This window comes from Homarus americanus, unplaced genomic scaffold, assembly GCF_018991925.1.
Source record: "Homarus americanus isolate GMGI-L3 unplaced genomic scaffold, GMGI_Hamer_2.0 scaffold74, whole genome shotgun sequence".
NCBI classification, from domain to species: Eukaryota; Metazoa; Arthropoda; class Malacostraca; order Decapoda; family Nephropidae; genus Homarus; species Homarus americanus.
Genome location: NW_024716951.1, coordinates 2,488,295 through 2,506,312, shown reverse-complemented (window position 1 = coordinate 2,506,312; position 18,018 = coordinate 2,488,295). Strand labels below are relative to the sequence as shown.

Below are 18,018 nucleotides of genomic sequence, written 5' to 3'. Positions count from 1 at the left end.
TCTCATCAACTAATGATCAAATAAGTGTAAGTATAAGCAAATAATTGATAGTTACTTATTTAAAGAATAAATTATACAGTCAATAATAGTGTACAGGTGATACAATACTAATTAACTAGATAATATAAGTAAGCTTCTCTATACAGGTAATATATTTACAGTCTTCTGTAAATACAAGTATAAACGAGAATGTATGATAAATGATGTATAATAAAGAGATGAATAATGTATACATGGCTAATGACAGGATATACCGGTATTATTTACCTGTGGGAAGGTGTGAGAAGGAGGAGGAGGAGAAGGAGGAGGAGGAGGAGGGGCGACTCATGAAGGAGGAGGTTAGTGTAGGGTGACTGTGAGGAGGAGGAGGAGGAGGTGGAGGAAGGAGGGGCGACTCATGAAGGAGGAGGAGGAAGATCCGCTACCATCACCAGTGTAGCCAACGTCGTCGAGGTTCCCAGTTAATACGTTCCACCAAGACGCGTCAGCTGTGAAGACAAAGATAACAAGATCAAATTTGGGGGGAGAATGTGTTAGGAATCTCTCTATCTATCCATCTATCTATCCATCTATCTATCCATCTATCTATCTATCTATCTATCTGTCTGTTCGTTGCTTTATCCCGAGTGTTACCAGCAGAACTGACCATCTATACTTTTAAAAACGACATGACCAAAAGAGACGAACTTTATACAGAACACGACAAGCCTCACATTTATCGCCCAAGATGTCGTCCTCCTCCAGGCCGCCACAGGTCCTGTAGGGCACCTTGGTGGGTCGCTTAGGATCCGAGTAGACGCCCCTGATGGAGATGGTCGGAGAGGGCAGGATCCCCCCAGCTAGGAGACGCGAGAAGTCAAGCTCCAACTGTCCGGCCTGGGGTCCTGTAGAAGTGCGTGGTGGGGTTACATTTATTACACAAAAGATCCTGTGGGGTTACGTGGTGGTGGGGTACGTGGTGGTGGGGGTACGTAATTGAAATTTACGTGGTGGTGGGGTACGTGGTGGTGGGGAGTGCGTGGTGGTGGGGGCACGTGGTGGTGGGGATACGTGGTGTTGGTGGGGTGTACGTGGTGGTGGGGGTACGCGTCGGTGGTGGGGGGTACGTAGTGGGGGTACGTAGTGATGGGGTACGTGGTGGTGGGGGTGTACGTGGTGGTGGGGGGTACGTAGTGGAGGGTACGTGGTGGTGGGGTGAAGGGACTTACCCATGAAGTGGATGACGAAGGTGACACACTGCTGGTCAGCGGAGAACGACACAGTCTGGAGGTCGGCGGCCAAATACCACTCTGGCGCCCCCAACACCTCTCTTAGGTCCTCCATGAAGGTGGTGCTGAGGGGGGTGGGGGGGGATATGAGTTAGTTCTCTCTCTCTCTGTTTCTCATTCTGTGTATCTCCTTCAATTTCTACCACTCTCTCTCTCTCTCTCTCTCTCTGTTTCTCATTCTGTGTATCTCCTTCAATTTCTACCACTCTCTCTCTCTCTCTCTCTCTCTGTTTCTCATTCTGTGTATCTCCTTCCAGTTTCTACCACTCTCTCTCTCTCTCTCTCTCTCTGTTTCTCATTCTGTGTATCTCCTTCAATTTCTACCACTCTCTCTCTCTCTCTCTCTCTGCATTTCTCATTCTGTGTATCTCCTTCAGTTTCTACCACTCTCTCTCTCTCTCTCTCTCTGACTTTCTCATTCTGTGTATCTCCTTCAGATTTCTACCTCTCTCTCTCTCCTCTCCTCTCTCTATTTCTCATTCTGTGTATCTCCTTCAATTTCTACCCTCTCTCTCTCTCTCTCTCTCTCTGTTTCTCATTCTGTGTCTCCCTTCCAATTTCTACCACTCTCTCTCTCTCTCTCTCTCTCTGTTTCTCATTCTGTGTATCTCCTTGTTTCACCCTCTCTCTCTCTCCTCTCTCTCTCTGTTTCTCATTCTGTGTATCTCCTTCAATTTCTACCCTTTCTCTCTCCTCTCTCTCTCTCTCTGTTTCTCATTCTGTGTATCTCCTTCAGCAATTTCTACCACTCTCTCTCTCTCTCTCTCTCTCTGTTTCTCATTCTGTGTATCTCCTTCCAATTTCTACCACTCTCTCTCTCTCTCTCTCTCTGTTTCTCATTCTGTGTATCTCCCCTATTCCAATTTCTACCACTCTCTCTCTCTCTCTCTCTCTCTCTGTTTCTCATTCTGTGTATCTCCTTCAGTTTCTACCCTCTCTCTCTCTCTCTCTCTATCTATAGCGAATCTTTTCCTCCCCTCCCTCCATCCTCATCTGCTCTCCACTCCTTTCCTCCCCCCACAAAGCCTCCGTCATACTCACGCAGTAAACTTGGGCGTCTTCCTAACAATGACCCACTTAATAATGTCATCATCAGGTCTAATGTTGGCGCAGGCGAACCTCTCCACCCCGGCGTTCTCTCGGTGGATGATCATGGCCCGGTTCATGATGCCGTGAGGACCAGCTGAGGGGGATGAGAGGGGTGTGAGAGGGGTGAGAGGGGTGTGAGAGGGTTGAGAGGATTGTGAGAGGGGTGAGAGGGATGTTGTAGGGATGTAAGGGGAGGTAAAAATTATAAAATAAAGTAGAAAAGACAAAATATTCTTAATCCATTATTATTATTATTATTATTATTATTATTATTATTGTTGTTGTTTATTATTAACTTGTTTATGTGGTTCTCTTGTTTACTTGATGTAATTGTTGATTTTATTTACTCACACAGGGGAAGGTTCCGGTCAACAAAGACATATCTCTTGTCTCCCACGTCGATGGTGCCGAGGCGACCTGATAGATCACCGACATCACATCTCAGGGGAACCTCTGGCCCACACTCACGCTCGTAGTAGTCTCTCTGGGGGTATGGAGGTAGATTATCTCTTTGAAATTTATGGGTAGATTAGTTCTCATAGGGTATAAGGGGTAGATTATATCTCTGAGGACATAGGGGTAGATTATCTCTTTGGGTGTATGGGGGTAGATATTAACATCTCTGGGGTCTATGGGGTGAAATATTAGTTTATCTGGGGTGATAGTCATGATAAATACTCCCTAGTATGTTACTCACTCGCTCAAACACTCTCAGCATATCATTCAGTCACTCACACACTCCTATCATGTCACTCAGCCAATCACACACTCCCACCATGTCACTCAGCCACTCACACACTTCCACCATGTCACTCAGCCACTCACACACTCCCACCATGTCACTCAGCCACTCACACACTCCCAGCTTGTCACTCAGTCATTCACACACACGAAATGATACTGCAGGCGTCACTCACATCGTTGGGGAAGGCGAGGTGGATGAGGTAAGGGTTCCAGCGGTAGCCAGCAGCCACACACCTCGACTGGAAGAACTTCACCCCGGCGTCTACTCCAACGGGGTTGACGTAGACTGACCAGTTGTGTCGACGTGTCTGGAAAGGTGAGGAGAGGTGAGGGATTTAGAGAGGGCTGGTGAGGGGTTAAAGAGGGCAGGTGAGGGCTAATGAGGACAGGTAAAGGTTAAAGAGGGCACGTGAGGGCTAATGACGGTAGGCAGATAAAGGGCAAGAGAAGGCAGGTAAGGAACAAAAAGATAGGGGATATACATTAAAGGGCAAGAGGGTATATTGAGGGTAAAAAATGGGCATAAAAGAGGCAAGAAATGGGCAATACTCACCAAATTGCGGTTATTGGTGCCTGGATGACGAAGGCTGACCTCTATAAACGTCTCATCGAAGGAACCATCGAAGTAAATCAATTGACGCTGAGGGAGAGATAAGAGGGAGATGATTAGGGAGAGAGATGGCGAGGAAGAGAGATGATGAGATAGTCAGAGAGAGACCTGGCTAGGAGAGACTTAAGAGATATCCGTCACACACACACACACACACACACACACACACACACACAAGGGATCCTGCACTTAAAAACAACAATAACCCCCACAATGTCTTCCCAGCACCGACAACCACCAAGAATATAATACTGTTCATCTCTCTATAGACCTGCCAACAATAAATGACACCATTACTAACAATACCATCATAAAGGGAATAAGTTTTACCCCCCCTAACAACAACAATGGCAGAAAAAAATATATTCATTACAAGACTCAAAACGGAAGAGCTTAAGTGAAATTAGATGATAAACACATCGCCATTTACAACACGCTGGAAAAACAGTGAAACAGCGGGTAAAAGGGAACACAGTAGGTAAATGGTGTATGGTAACTGTAGGACATATATTAGTGCCAAGTCGTGTGTTTTAGAATCTTTGTATCCAAATATGAATGAACTTAACTTAATCTAGCAAAATGGATATAGAGAAATATATCTAAGGTGATGGCCGTGTTTAAATACCTAACGTAGGATTCTATATATATATATATATATATATATATATATATATATATATATATATATATATATATATATATATATATATATTTATATGTTCAAAGTCCGCGTGTTATATGGATTAAAATAAGTATATATATATATATATATATATATATATATATATATATATATATATATATATATATATATACAATACATTTGGTCTAACTCACTCTATCTCTCTCTCTCTTTCGATGCTAAGTCACGATCACACTGTTTACAATAGTTATCCCATAAACCTCCGTTAAAGTTGTCGTTTCTATTATAAATATTTGAGAGAAAATGGAGCCTTTTTTAAGTGTAACTCTACCCACTGTTAGAGTCTGTGTCTTGCTGTATCTGTCTGTGACTTTCTCTTCATCCATCTATCAACACCTCTTCTCTGGCTACTGCTACTTTCTTCATTCTGGCTACTGTCACTTTCCAATCTCTGGCTACTGTCACTTCCCCCTATCAGGCTACTAACTTTCCTCTATCCGACCACTAACTTTCCTCTATACAGTCACCATCACTTTCACCTGTCCGCCCCTATCTAAAGGTTAATTAAACTTTACCTGTGAGATAAATAAGAGACAATCAAGCAATCAAGTTAAGTTAATCAAGTTTCACAGAATCAAGGAGACAAAATCTCAACCTCTCACGTCTTGAGTAAGTCACCCAAATCATAAGAGATATTAAAACTGAAATAAGTGTTAAGTGGAGATGTCTCAAGGTGCCAGAACTGAGAGAGACATTAAATATGATATCTCAAAGTGCCAAAGGAGTGAGTGTGTGTTGTTCTTTCTTCACATCAGGACCAGTAATTATTTCGACTACAAGAGACTGTTCTAAAACGTGTGAGGGCAGCCGTGCGCAACACAGCCTTCATTTGTTTATTTTTTTTTACCTCCGGCTGTACACACACACACACACACGAGTGAGTGAGTTTCTCTACACAGCTTCACTTGGGAGTAATTACAGTCATTAACTTCAAAGGTTTTCTATTAGGCATCATCTGTTTGTTTTTTTGAAATCAGTAATGTGTGTATGTGTGTGTACATCTTAGCCATCAACATCACCTTGTAGTGTTTACGAAAGATTATAGACGTTTAAGTTCAATTCCTCTCAGTCAGTAAGTCATTATCAGTCACTCAGTCAAGACTAGAATCTATATAGCTGACTGACGCAGGTAAAGATACTAAGAACAAAAAATCATCCAATTAAATATAAACAGGTAACAGGGTGATCCAGACAGCCATGTTTACACGCAGTAGTTCCCCTCTGGCCACCAGGGGACGAACGGCCACTGACTATGACATTTACATTCGAGTGAAAGTTATCTAAAAAAAATAACCACTTTCTACGCTCAGACGCATTCTTAATTTATCTTAAGTTATACTTCTCCTTAATAATATATCTACATATTCTCTTATGAGTAACTAACAGTATATGTTTTCGTTAACTGTATATATGACAACACGTATATATCAATCTGTTAGACTACACAAAGGAAGGTGGATATCACAAATCTCTACTGAGATTACCATAAATTAGATGCGTTTTCTTACGTCTTGTTGGTGAGAAAACAATAAATGTAACCTCTAAGTCGAACTCGAACATTTGGGTGGAGGTCGACCTTGAAAGATTACCAGAGTCGAGAATCTGGATGTAGGTCGACCTTAAAGGATTAAAAGGACGGGTTCTCTCAAGGGCTGAGTACACCTCATACCGCCCTTCCTACAGTGACGGGAGTGAGAGGCCAAGTAACGCCAGGCGCTGATGATTGCCTCCTCTGGTGCTGTGTTTATGGTACGGACAGAAAGAAATGACATAATGCAAAATGGCGGTGAGTGTGACCCGAGACTTGACCCCTATTGTTACCTCTTTGGCCTGTTGGCTAATGCTCGGCCTTAGAGAACAAGTGACTTCAACCTCGAGACCCATTAACTCTCTCTCTCTCTCTCTCTCTTAATATTTTTTGTCTACATAACTATCAGTCTGTCTGTCTGTTTGTCACTCAACAACTATAAAATCCTCGGACTTATTACACAGCGAAGAGAGAGAGAGAGAGAGAGACCATCACCACCCTCCCATGTCGCCATTACCTTAGAGACAGAAGCACCACCATCATTCAGTTCTCTCAGTTCCCACGACTTTGACGCAAGACACACTGTAGTCAAACTACTTTCCTGTTGACCTTAACAACCCGTAACTACACTGTGACATGACTCGAGATTGTTACCGACGAAATGGGTTGTAAAAAGGAATTGGTAGAAGAAATGTGTGTGTGTGTGTGTGTGTGGGAAAGAAAACGTTTGAATACATTACTGCAGAGTGCTGGGAATATTTCACTGTATTTTTGTTGTTGTAAAGTCTTTTAGTCTTTTAGTCTTAATAAAAAGGTAAACTTAAAGGGGTTTATACTTAAATTGAATTAATGAGAGGAATATATTCTTTAAAAACAATTAAATGTTAAAAGGTAAACTTAATTCTGAACGGGAATAATTCTTAAGAATAAAAAGTTTGCTTTAAAAGTTTATTCAATGACAAAGTTTAATTTAAATGAGTTTATTGTGAAGCTAAACATAAGAGTCTATGGGAATTTTCGCCTTAATGTCTTTATTAAATTTAAGTCGCAAGATTTATTCTCACACCTTTGAGAATACTGACGTCGTGACCACGTGAAGATTAGGCACCCCATCCTTACGCTAACCTAACCTATTCTAATCTAACCAAGCCTAACTTAATCTAACGTAACTTATTCAAACCTACTGTAACCTAACCTAACTTAAAGACGGCAACACTCACGACTCCGCCTTAAGCAAGGAAGAAGAAATAGTTTAATAAACTCTTCCTCCAGGGTATGTCACTTTCTCTTTCTCTACATAACTCAGAATTAGACTTTTTACAGCTCGTCCTGGCAGCTCACAGACGAGTCTTTACAGCTTATGGGACGTTTTGTTTTGGTTATCGGGGAAGTTATGAGGATCGGTAATTGGGTGTTTGATTCTATTAAGCGCACGACCTTGAACTCAATACTCATGATTACATAGGATTTGATTCTAATGTTACGGTTGCGGGAGTCGATTGTGAGAGAGACCAACAAAGTAATTACTCACCATCCTGATGTAACCCCACGCATATCCCTGGGGGTTATGGAAGGAAGCAATGGCCGAGACCTGGCGAGCTTCAGGAGAAGTAACCCCAGCCAATACTGCCACAGAACCACCTGTAGAAGGCGCCGTAGGGAGGAGAAGGGCGTAGGGTTAGTGAAGATGACGATGATTTTGCATATTTCAATAATGTAATATGAAGTCAAGCACAGTCATGAACAGTCATATACAGTTATGTAAAGTTATCCTCAGTCACGTATGTCACGTACAATCACAGTCATCCCACAGTCACAGTCATACACACACAGAGTTACACACAACACACATTTACAGTACATACAGGTGACACAGTCACACACACACACATTCACTCGACACAAATAGACACACACACAAACGATCAGCCGTCACCAACAGTCACACTGTCTACATAGTCACCAACAGTCACCAGCACCTCACCTGGCATTCTTATGTTTCTTGTGGATGACGATGGACCGCCCCATAATGGAAGTTGCGCCAAACAGCTGCAGATTAGTGTCATTATATTCACCACGCTTCCGGTTGAGGCCCTCCAGAGTGCCATACTTCCCCGCCAGGTCACCAGCTTCGTACTGGTCATGAGTGCCAGTGGCGGGTGTCGGAGACTCAGAAGGGGTCACGTTGAGGGGGTTATAATGACCCAGGGTGGTGGAGGCTTCACACGGGAACTCCAGCTCGTCTTCTATAGGTACCTGAGGGGGGTATGTTAAGGGTAAATTAAAGGTATATTAAAGGCAAACTAAATGTAAACTAAAGGTATCCTAAATATAAACTGCTTTTAACCAACGGTAAACCAGCAACTTGAAGTAAACTAACATTGAACTAAAGGTAAACCTCACCATGTGGACGTGGTATCCATTTGCAGTGGCCTCCAGACCCCGAAGCTCGACCTCGGTGTTGGTGAGGTCAAACTCAGACTCCTGGATAAACTCGACCTTGCCCTCCACCTTGCCTGCTCCTCGGGTCGCGTGCCACTTGTTGACTACGCCCTTGTGGCGAAACCGGCGGTAGATCCTGTATGGGAGTGAGGGGAAGATTAAGGAGGAGAAGGGGAGACATTCTATCTCTCCCACTCCACCCACACACTCGCATATACACCCCACCCATTCATATATCCTTACACCCACTTTCATCTATCTACCTTCGTCATACCCACCCGCCCTCACATCTAACCATCCACTCACTCACCCAGCCTCACACCCATCCACCCACCCACCTCCCCCAACCACCCATCCACCCACTTTACTCACGCACCCATTCATTATCACACCCACATTCAACCACCCACACACACCCTCACATTTAACCATCCACCCACCCACCCCAACATACTCACCCAGAACACGCCATCCTGTCTCCTCTGTGTTTGGGGGCGTTTTCATCATGGATCACTACAGAGTGGCCCAGGATGGTCTTGGGGCCTGAGAGAGGAAGGTTAGTGTCCGTCATGAGCTTTCGCGTGTCTGCTATGTTCCTCACTGGTCCCGCCACCTTCAGCGTCCGTGGCGTTTTCCCAAGTCGCCCATCTCACAGCGTTCTGCCGTGTCTACGTTGCAACGTCTGTATACTCGCTCCCCCAGGCTTACCTAGGTGGGGAGAGGGATGGAGGGGTGAGTGGGTGTGAGAGAGAGAGAGGGAGAAGTGAATAAGTGAGAAGGAATGTGGGAGGGTGAGATAGAGGGTGGGTAAATGCATGAGTGAATGAGATGGAGGGAGGGAGGAAGGAGGAGTGATGGGAAATGATTGAAAAAGAGGAGGAGAAGAGTTGTGTTACCTTATAAGGGTTGTAGTGAGGGCCAGCAGACACACATCTCATCGTCCAGTTGTAGAAGTCTCTACCGGGGATGTCCTGGTGCACGTACCAGCGGTGACCGCTCGTGTCGTTCTTGCTGCCGTCAGAGTACAACAAGTTGGTCACCAGTAGGTGGGTATCCGCTAGGGGGTCGTCAGCCTCCTGCTCGAATACGATCTCCCCCACCAGCGGGTACCGGAAGGTGACAGCGCGGATCTGTGGCCGGGTAGGTCTTATGTTGGCTTACACCCAGCGGTCTCCTGACGCCTTGTGGATGACGAGGCTCCGGGTGATGACCGAGCAGGGACCAAACAGTGGCAGGTTGTGGTCGGTGACAGTGGCCAGGGCCTCGTCCAGACCCGTAAGGGCGCCGTGTTTACCACTCAGGTCACCGAGCTCGTACTGGTCGTGTGCCCCTAACCCGGCCTTGGGGGAGTTACTGGCGTCCACGCCGTAGGGGTTGTAGTGCCCCTTAGTGGCTCCACAGGGGAAATCCCCAGGGTGGATGGGTGGCATGGCCGGCAGCTCGTGAACATGGAAACCTCCGCGTTACCAGCGAGGCCACTCAGCTCCAGCGTCAGGTCTGTCGGGGTGAAGATGGATGTTTGTTCCAGCCTGATCTCCCCGCGTACGCCCTGAGAGTTGAAGATGGCGCGGGCGGTCTTAGGCTTGATCTCGCGTAGTTTGGTGCACGCCCACAGGTGGTCGGGGTGGAGGGCGCCCATCACGGACAGGTAGAGCTTGCGGGGGCCGGACAGGTCAGGAAGGACCATCTTGGTGGTGGTGTAGAACTTACGAGAGAACCGAGACCTGAGTGAAGGGAAGGTGGTGTAGTGATAATTTATTTCTCTCTATGTATAACTACATCTAGTTGTCCTCCCTCTTATCTCTGTTTTTAATTCACTTTATATAATTATTAAAATAATTATCTCATTTCTCTCTCTCATTCTCCCACGCTGTCTCCTCACCTCCCTCTTTATCTCATTCTTTTAACCTCTGTCATTTTCCCTCACTCCTCCCTCCTTCTCTCGCCTCTCCTCCTCCACTCCTCTCACTCTCCCCTTCTTCTTCCTCACTCCCTTACTCACCCCCTGGTTTACTGACCTGTGTGTCCCTACTCTCAGTTGACCGTAAGTGTTGGTCAGGTCACCCATAGGACACTGACCCTCTCCGTCGCATTTCTCCAATCCTAACGGGTCATAGATACGGCTGAGGAAGTTGCACGACGGACGATTCTCTGTAAGTCGAGAAGGATTAGGGGTATTAGGGAGTGTGGGAGTATCATACAGAGAGAGAAAGACAATAAGGGATGACCAAGGTTACACTGAAGAGAGAGACATTTGGGATTTGATGTTTCTTTCATTTGTTTTTAGGGATTAAGGATTAGGTACTGTACTAATGCATAACAAAGATTATTCACCTCTCTCTCTCTACTCCACCCCGTCATTATCATAGTTATTACCTCCCTCATCATCTGCCCCCCCACTTGGCTCAACCTCTCTCTCTCTCTGTCTCTCTCTACTCCACCCCGTCATTATCATAGTTATTACCTCCCTCATCACCTTCCCCCCCACTTGGCTCACTCACCTTGGTCCTCATCCACTCCTCACCGGCTGTCGTACTCCCCACACTAATGGCATAAATATATAAGTTTTGTGACAGTCGTGACCTGTATCGTGAGCTAGTGACCTGTAGTACATTATGGTTGGTTCTACCTTGCATCATGACTGTGGGGTAATACAGTGTTATGTTCTGTATATAAAGCCGCTAGTCACGATACTCCAATAGTCTATCATGTTTACATAATCTGTCCCTGTAATGTTCACTAATGTTACACGATGTTAGTTCTTGTGCATATTGTGTTTATTTTAATGTTTATATGTAAGAAACTTTGACTTTTTCGCTCTCATTTATTATTTTTTATCTCTGCCTGCCTGTTTGTTTATCTCTCTCTCTCTCTCTCGGTACAACTTCAGACCACCGCGCGTTACAGTCACTCACAGGAGAGACGCCCGGCAGAGTGCAGAGTTGCGTCATCTGTGCATACGGTTACTAGCCTCACACGCACACGGAGAGACATGTAGTGCTTCACCGATAGAGAGAGAGAGAGAGAGAGAGAGGTAACTTTACCTTTCTTGTCGAGAATATCAGTGATGAAGATGGACCAGTTATGGTCACCTGCCGAGGGATCATCGTCTGCTGTGTTGAAGACGTCAGTGAAGATGGTAGTCTGGGTGCCCTTCGTCTTCCCCTCGTCGTCGGCCGCCCGTCCCACGCCCACGTCCTCAGCCAGATGGACCCGCCGATGGGACTGTGGAACCTGGCCTCATAGGTTCTCTCTCCGCTCACACCCTGACAAGAGACACAGAGGAAGGAAGTGTTCAATGGACCACGTCAGTTTTAGAGTCAGATTCTGAATATTTAGAATCATCAGTTCAAGTTAAGGTTGAGTGTATATAGTAGAAAAAACTTTAGGTATAAAGAAAGGCATAAAAGGGGGAATACTTAACACATTTTTTTATGTAATTAAGGAAAGGGTCAGTAAGACTTGCTGTTTTCAAGATAACTACAAAAAAAATTACAAACAAAAGAAAAAGAGATCTCGTCTCATTTTAAGATGGTTGTGATTCTCTTCTTCATAATTATATGGTTGAACTCAGTGTGACTTACATGGATGTTAGAGCAGGTGGTCCTCTGCTTGTGGGAGATCCTGAGAGAGCGTCCCCAGATCGAGTCGTCACCCACTAAGTTCAGTTCCTCGGTCTCAAAGGTCGCCGACGAGCTCTGTGGCAACGTTAGTTTACCAAACATACTCGACAAGTCCCATTTTCTGTAATACGTAATAGTGTCGTTTTCTATGATGGCTTCAACTGGATTGAGGAACTTAAATAAATGTCTTTCTTGGAATCCATAACAACAACAACAATATCATCATACAAAAGTTTAAGTTACAGCCCTTAATTGATGACAGTTAATACCATAAACCTTAAATGATAATAACTAAAACAATAAAACATCGCCACCTACGGGTTTATGACAGCTAATTAAATTTCGATGTGCAGTCAATTACCCAAAAAATATTAATAAATAAATAGCTGTTAAATATAACTAAATCTCTCTATTAATATTTATATTCTATAATCTATGCATTTACCTGAACTTAACCGAAGATATAGAAGTTCTCTCCTTATCTCTCCCTTACTACTCACACTCTTAACACACTCAACTCTCCACAGCCTCACACTCACTTGGTGCCCAGGACGGAGAGACTACATCGATCCTTGACATCATATCTCATCGGCCAGTCGTAGATGGCCCAGTCATACTCCTCGGGGTCAGGGGTCAGACTAGTGCCGACTATCTCTACCTGGACCTCCACGGTGACATTAGTGCCAGGTCCACCCCAGGAGAAGGTGGTATTACCCCGGAGACCACCCCAGGTGAATGCCGAGTACAGGAGGACGGAGGAGGCTGCAGTTGTCGCCTCTACTCGGGGACAGATGACGGAATTGGATCAGTTGTGAAAAAGAAATTGGGTTTATGTATGTCGACAAGGAAGGAAGTGGTCTTGGTTGAAGTTAGGAAGAAAGAAAACGGAGAATAATAAATTAGATGAAGAAAACGAAGTAAATTATCAATATAAGACATATATTTGTATTAAAATCAATAACGTTCATTATAGCATTACTAACACCTTATAAAAAACAATAACAAACACACAACACAACTCTCTACAAACAATAAAACAACAAGAAAAGTTTACCAGGTTCGTTTATTTTATTTAATAAAACATGAAATTAAACCAAATAGAAAGGATATAACTCTTTTTTTCTTACCGTTGTCAGAACGAGTACACCAAAAAACCCTTGTGCTCTTCCCATCTTGGTAATACAGGTCTAAACTCAACCCAACCCAACCCAGTCAAACCTAATCTAACATAACCTGTGTTGACTTCATTAGCAAGATTAATCATCCACGCCGCTCCGCCTGGCGTTTTGACGTCAACGCCTGGGTGCACGGCTGCGTTGTGGGGGAGAAAGCAGGTCCTCTGTGGGTGGTTTTGTGGTTATACTGCGGCGGTGTTCAAGTTGTGTGTTACTCTGATGACGGTGTGTGTGTGTGTGTGTGTGTGTGTGAGTGTGTGTGTCAATAATGTTTTGATGACAGGTAGTTGAGTGGGAATTTTTCGTCATCTTAATTATCTGTCCATCTCAGGTTATATGAGACAATTAAATACCTTCTCACGTCATCATCATCTCAGGTAGAAAACTGAACCACCTGATGATTAGTCATCCCATTTATCTAACATGAAGAATAGCCACCCCAAAATGCTACATTGTGTGTGTTAGTTTAGGTTGTATTAAGTCAGGTCATGTTGGATTAGGGGTGGTTAAATTGCGTTGGATTAGCCAAGATTAACTTAGGTTAGCTTATATAAGGTTAAGTTAGGGTAGGTGTAGGTTAGATTAAATTTAAGGTGGTTCATTTCTAGGTGAAATAATCTGGGGTGTCTAATCTTCAGGTGATCCGTAACACAATTTGAGAATTTTTCAGAATGGTGAAGTGATGATGGGACCTCTGCTTGGTCTCTCTCCCTCCCACCCTCACTGGCCCTGATGCTGACTCAGGACCTCTGTTTGGTCTCCTCCTCCCTCACTGGCCCTGATGCTGACTCAAGGACCTCTGTTTGGTCTCCCTCCCTCCCTCACTGGCCCTGATGCTGACTCAAGGACCTCTGTTTGGTCTCCCTCCCTCCCTCACTGGCCCTGATGCTGACTCAATCCAGTTATCTACCTCGTCGTAAATTATCTACCAATCACGGCTGGTGAGTCGCTAATCACCGGCCAATCACAGCGGTTCGACGTTAAATCACCGGCCAATCACAATGGCTCAACGTGAAATCGCCGACCAAAACACAGCGGGTTAAGGAGTGAAATTCTCGACCAATCAGAGGAAGTGAAGGAACCAGGTATTGAGTACCTCTTAATGACAGGTGAGTTTGTGTGTCTACATGGCAATGCCTTGATACACACACACACACACACGGACACCCCTCACCTCAATATAACACGTACACAGACACCCACACCTATAACACGTACACAGACACCCACACCTATAACACGTACACAGACACCCACACCATCACAACCTCAAAATAAACTGAACAAATAAATATGGATAATTGTTAACTAAACCCTAACGTCAGAAACAGTCGTAACAAAATTATTTACAAACATTTATTTCTCTGGCTGTTATGTGTTGAAAAATATAACTGGATTTAGACAGATTCGTTGAGATATACAGAAATTATTGAAATATATGACTGTATGGAGAGAGAAAACAACAGGACATAATCTCTCTTAGTACTCAGGAAAGATCTGTTGCTTATGAAACTGTTTGCTCTATAACGGCGAACAGACTGACATACTAACATATAAACCTGATCTCTGGACGAGTGTGTGTGTGTGTCTCAAGGTGAACTGGTGGAGAGGTGAGGGAGGGAGGGGTAGAGAGAGGGGAGGAGGAGGTGTGTTGACGAATGAAAAACAATTACTTACCTATCCCCGAACCGGAACCTAACGTAACCTACCCCTAACTTACCCTAGCCTAACGTAACCTACCCTAGCGTAACGTAACCTACCCCTAACTTAACCTAGCCTGACCTCACCACTAACCTAACGTAACCTACCCCTAACTTAACCTAGCCTAACGTAACTTACCCCTAACTTAACCTAGCCTGACCTCACCACTAACGTAACGTAACCTATCCCCAACTTAAACTAGCCTGACCTCACCACTAACGTAACGTAACCTATCCCTAACCTAACTTAACCGAATCGAATCTAAATCTAACCTAACCTACCCTTAACCTAACCCACCACGGCACCTAACCTAACCTACCTCCATCCCACGCCTAGCCAAGACTTAGCATACTCCTCCCCACCCTAACCAATAATATAACCAAACTGTAATATAACCAAACATACACACACCTGTAGCCAAGTAACTATACAGTACAGTACGTGTAATACCTTCCTGAGATAAACACCTTATATAACACTAGGAACCATAGAGGTGACCATCCTATATAGAAGTTAAAGGAAAGTCGACCATAGAGTCCTCCTGGTTGATAGGTCCTTCTTGGTGGGTCAGGAAAGATTTTCATACAATGTGTTATAGTGGTGGTAGTGGTGATGACTGGCTACTGTCTGTCTGTAGGTTGGTTACTTGGTGTCTGTGAACTGTCTATTTGCCGTCTGTCTGTCTATTTGTTCTGTATGAGCTGTCTACTGTATCTGGACTGGGAGGGAGGGTTGAGGGTAGTGAATGATATTAAGAGGAATTACTAATATAGTCATGTTATAATCTTGAATATAATTAATAATATAATTTTTATATGTAATTAATTATATCTTAGGTGATGTCAACGACGGGGAGATAAAGATCCAATATTAAAAGAAAGAGGTATACGAATAATGATAACAGTAAATAGATAAAATATATTGATAAAGTTAGGTATTTGGGAAGTTTAGGATATTTTTTCCTACTATTGGAAGGCTTATCATGGTTGAGGTTCTGATCTACCATTACTCTATTGATCTGATTACTACCATTACCATGACGATCAGGAACGGCAAGCTATCACCACCTCCGCCTCCAGGTAACTGTTAACCCACTGACGCATATCTTACCTCCACCACCTGACAGCCACCACACGGCCACCACCACTACAAGCAGGTCTCCCACGGGCCGTCTTCTTCCGCCACTGTACACTAACATTGTTTATATAAGTGTTCTAATAATATCTACACTTATCCCATCACTCACAGCGCACTGAGGAGGAAGGATCACGTCAACACATACATGTCTCAAGTGAGTCAAGACTATCTGTGCCTGGCTCATGGCTACCTGGGGAAAACAGACACTTTCTCCCACAGACACTCGCCGCCTCTGCCAGTCGTATGATTAGTTATCTCTATATATCCGTATTCATGAAAACATCGCTTGAATTTTACACTCAATATACATTTTTGACATATAATAACGTAGTGGTAAAGTATTTGTTATGTATTACTCACTATATGACTTTATAACGATATTTGAGTTGGTACTCCGGGTTGTGCTGCCATCTTCTGAGACGTGAGGAAATTAAAAGGGTGTTGTCATATCCGGTCCATTACCTTGGTGCTTGGTTATGTTATTTCCGTTTCCTGTGTATTCTATCAAACTGTAATTAACTACAAATTAAGCTGATATATAATTCACGTAAACTGTTTGTTAATGGCATTTTATTTTCGTGAGAATGTTTTCGTTAAAATTAGTGGTGTTTTGGGTCCGTGGCAACTGTTCCGTCTGAAAGGTGACGGGAGAGGTTACCTGCTTAATGGAATTTTATTTTATTTAGTTTAATTTCTGACCTTGCTGCTCGCTTGTAGACATGATTAGAAGTATATGATAGCTTTGTCACCCATCATTAACCGAATTTCCTTTACGTTTACTACAGTACATTGGAAACTGTATACCTACACGGACTAATATAGTGCATTGTTTATATACATGTAACACCGATTATAAACTGGTATGATGTTTTACTGAAAAGCAATAATAATAATACCTGAGTGTCGGGTCGAGAGATAGATTGATATCTAGTCAGTAATATCATCACAGAAATTCACACTCACTTGCCTTTCAACAAATACAATATCATTTTCTTCACAATAGATCTCTCTTATCTTTTCCATAATGGAAAGTCTGTTAACCCCTTAGTTCCATCTTCTCAATATCTTATATTGGACATATAAACGCGTTTCGTATAATACTTCAAAAATATTATAGTTACTGATGAATCGTTTTTTTATTTAAGATAAAGTTCGTTTTCTTTTAATTATTGGATAAACTCATATAAATCAAAGAATCATAAATTTTATTTAATGAGTCTATTACTGTAGGCTTGGTTAGGTTACGTTGGCTTAATTTTGTACGATAAATTATAATGCAGCGGAAGCCGCTACCACAGCGCTCTCTGAAGGTTCTTTTCGTAAATAATTTTGTATTTTTATTTGTTTTAGATAATAACCTCTCGGGTTAGGTTTGATTAGATTATGTTAATATATATATATTGTAGTGGTTCTCCCTACAAACGCTGTTTGTCGCTGAGTAGCCGACCCCGCGAATTCCCCAGTGTATGCCTCGTGGTCTAGCTCAACCAGCACCGCTATACATCACGGAGGTCAACTATTAAGCCACCCCTACCTCCGCTATATAAAACCTGACCTCGTGGTGACCTATCTCGCTCCTCTTCTAGCTACAGCTGCAGCAAGCTACACCACCTCCCCCGCCGCTGCCTGGCGGCCCTCGCTCCCGCCGGCGAGCATGGCGACCCACAAGCTGTCCTCCTCTGAGCATCCTCACCACCCAGCTCTCTCTACATCACGCTTGTAACCATGCTGCCACTTCCAACACCAAGCTGCATTGTACATCCAATACAACATGTATACGGAGAGCACATTGTGAATTTCCTTTCTCCATCCCATCCTGAGTGTGAACCAAACAACCTGTTTCCCACAATATAAATATATATATATATATATATATATATATATATATATATATATATATATATATATATATATATATATATATATATATATATATATATATATTTTAAATCATCAAATATAACCGTATATGGTAAAATGATCCACTGGCGTATGTGT

The 18,018-nt window shown here is 43.4% G+C and overlaps 1 protein-coding gene across 1 annotated transcript in view; it reads right to left on the bottom strand.

Annotated features, from left to right (window-relative positions):
• The window catches only part of LOC121858611, a 16,449-nt gene extending 233 nt beyond the window's left edge, over positions 1-16,216 (bottom strand). Inside the window, 22 exon segments of the mRNA XM_042355128.1 lie at positions 1-317; positions 401-488; positions 714-884; positions 1,209-1,333; positions 2,310-2,451; positions 2,709-2,841; positions 3,275-3,409; positions 3,655-3,741; positions 7,474-7,552; positions 7,554-7,583; positions 7,927-8,198; positions 8,346-8,520; positions 8,843-9,005; positions 9,008-9,092; positions 9,281-9,840; positions 9,843-10,108; positions 10,403-10,535; positions 11,429-11,566; positions 11,569-11,650; positions 11,969-12,128; positions 12,547-12,784; positions 15,994-16,216. The exon segment at positions 1-317 is cut by the window's left edge and continues 233 nt beyond it. Of these exon segments, the coding sequence (XP_042211062.1) occupies positions 260-317; positions 401-488; positions 714-884; positions 1,209-1,333; positions 2,310-2,451; positions 2,709-2,841; positions 3,275-3,409; positions 3,655-3,741; positions 7,474-7,552; positions 7,554-7,583; positions 7,927-8,198; positions 8,346-8,520; positions 8,843-9,005; positions 9,008-9,092; positions 9,281-9,840; positions 9,843-10,108; positions 10,403-10,535; positions 11,429-11,566; positions 11,569-11,650; positions 11,969-12,128; positions 12,547-12,784; positions 15,994-16,081 (3,408 nt within the window). The 5' untranslated portion in view covers positions 16,082-16,216 and the 3' untranslated portion in view covers positions 1-259.
• Positions 16,217-18,018: the final 1,802 nt, after the last annotated feature.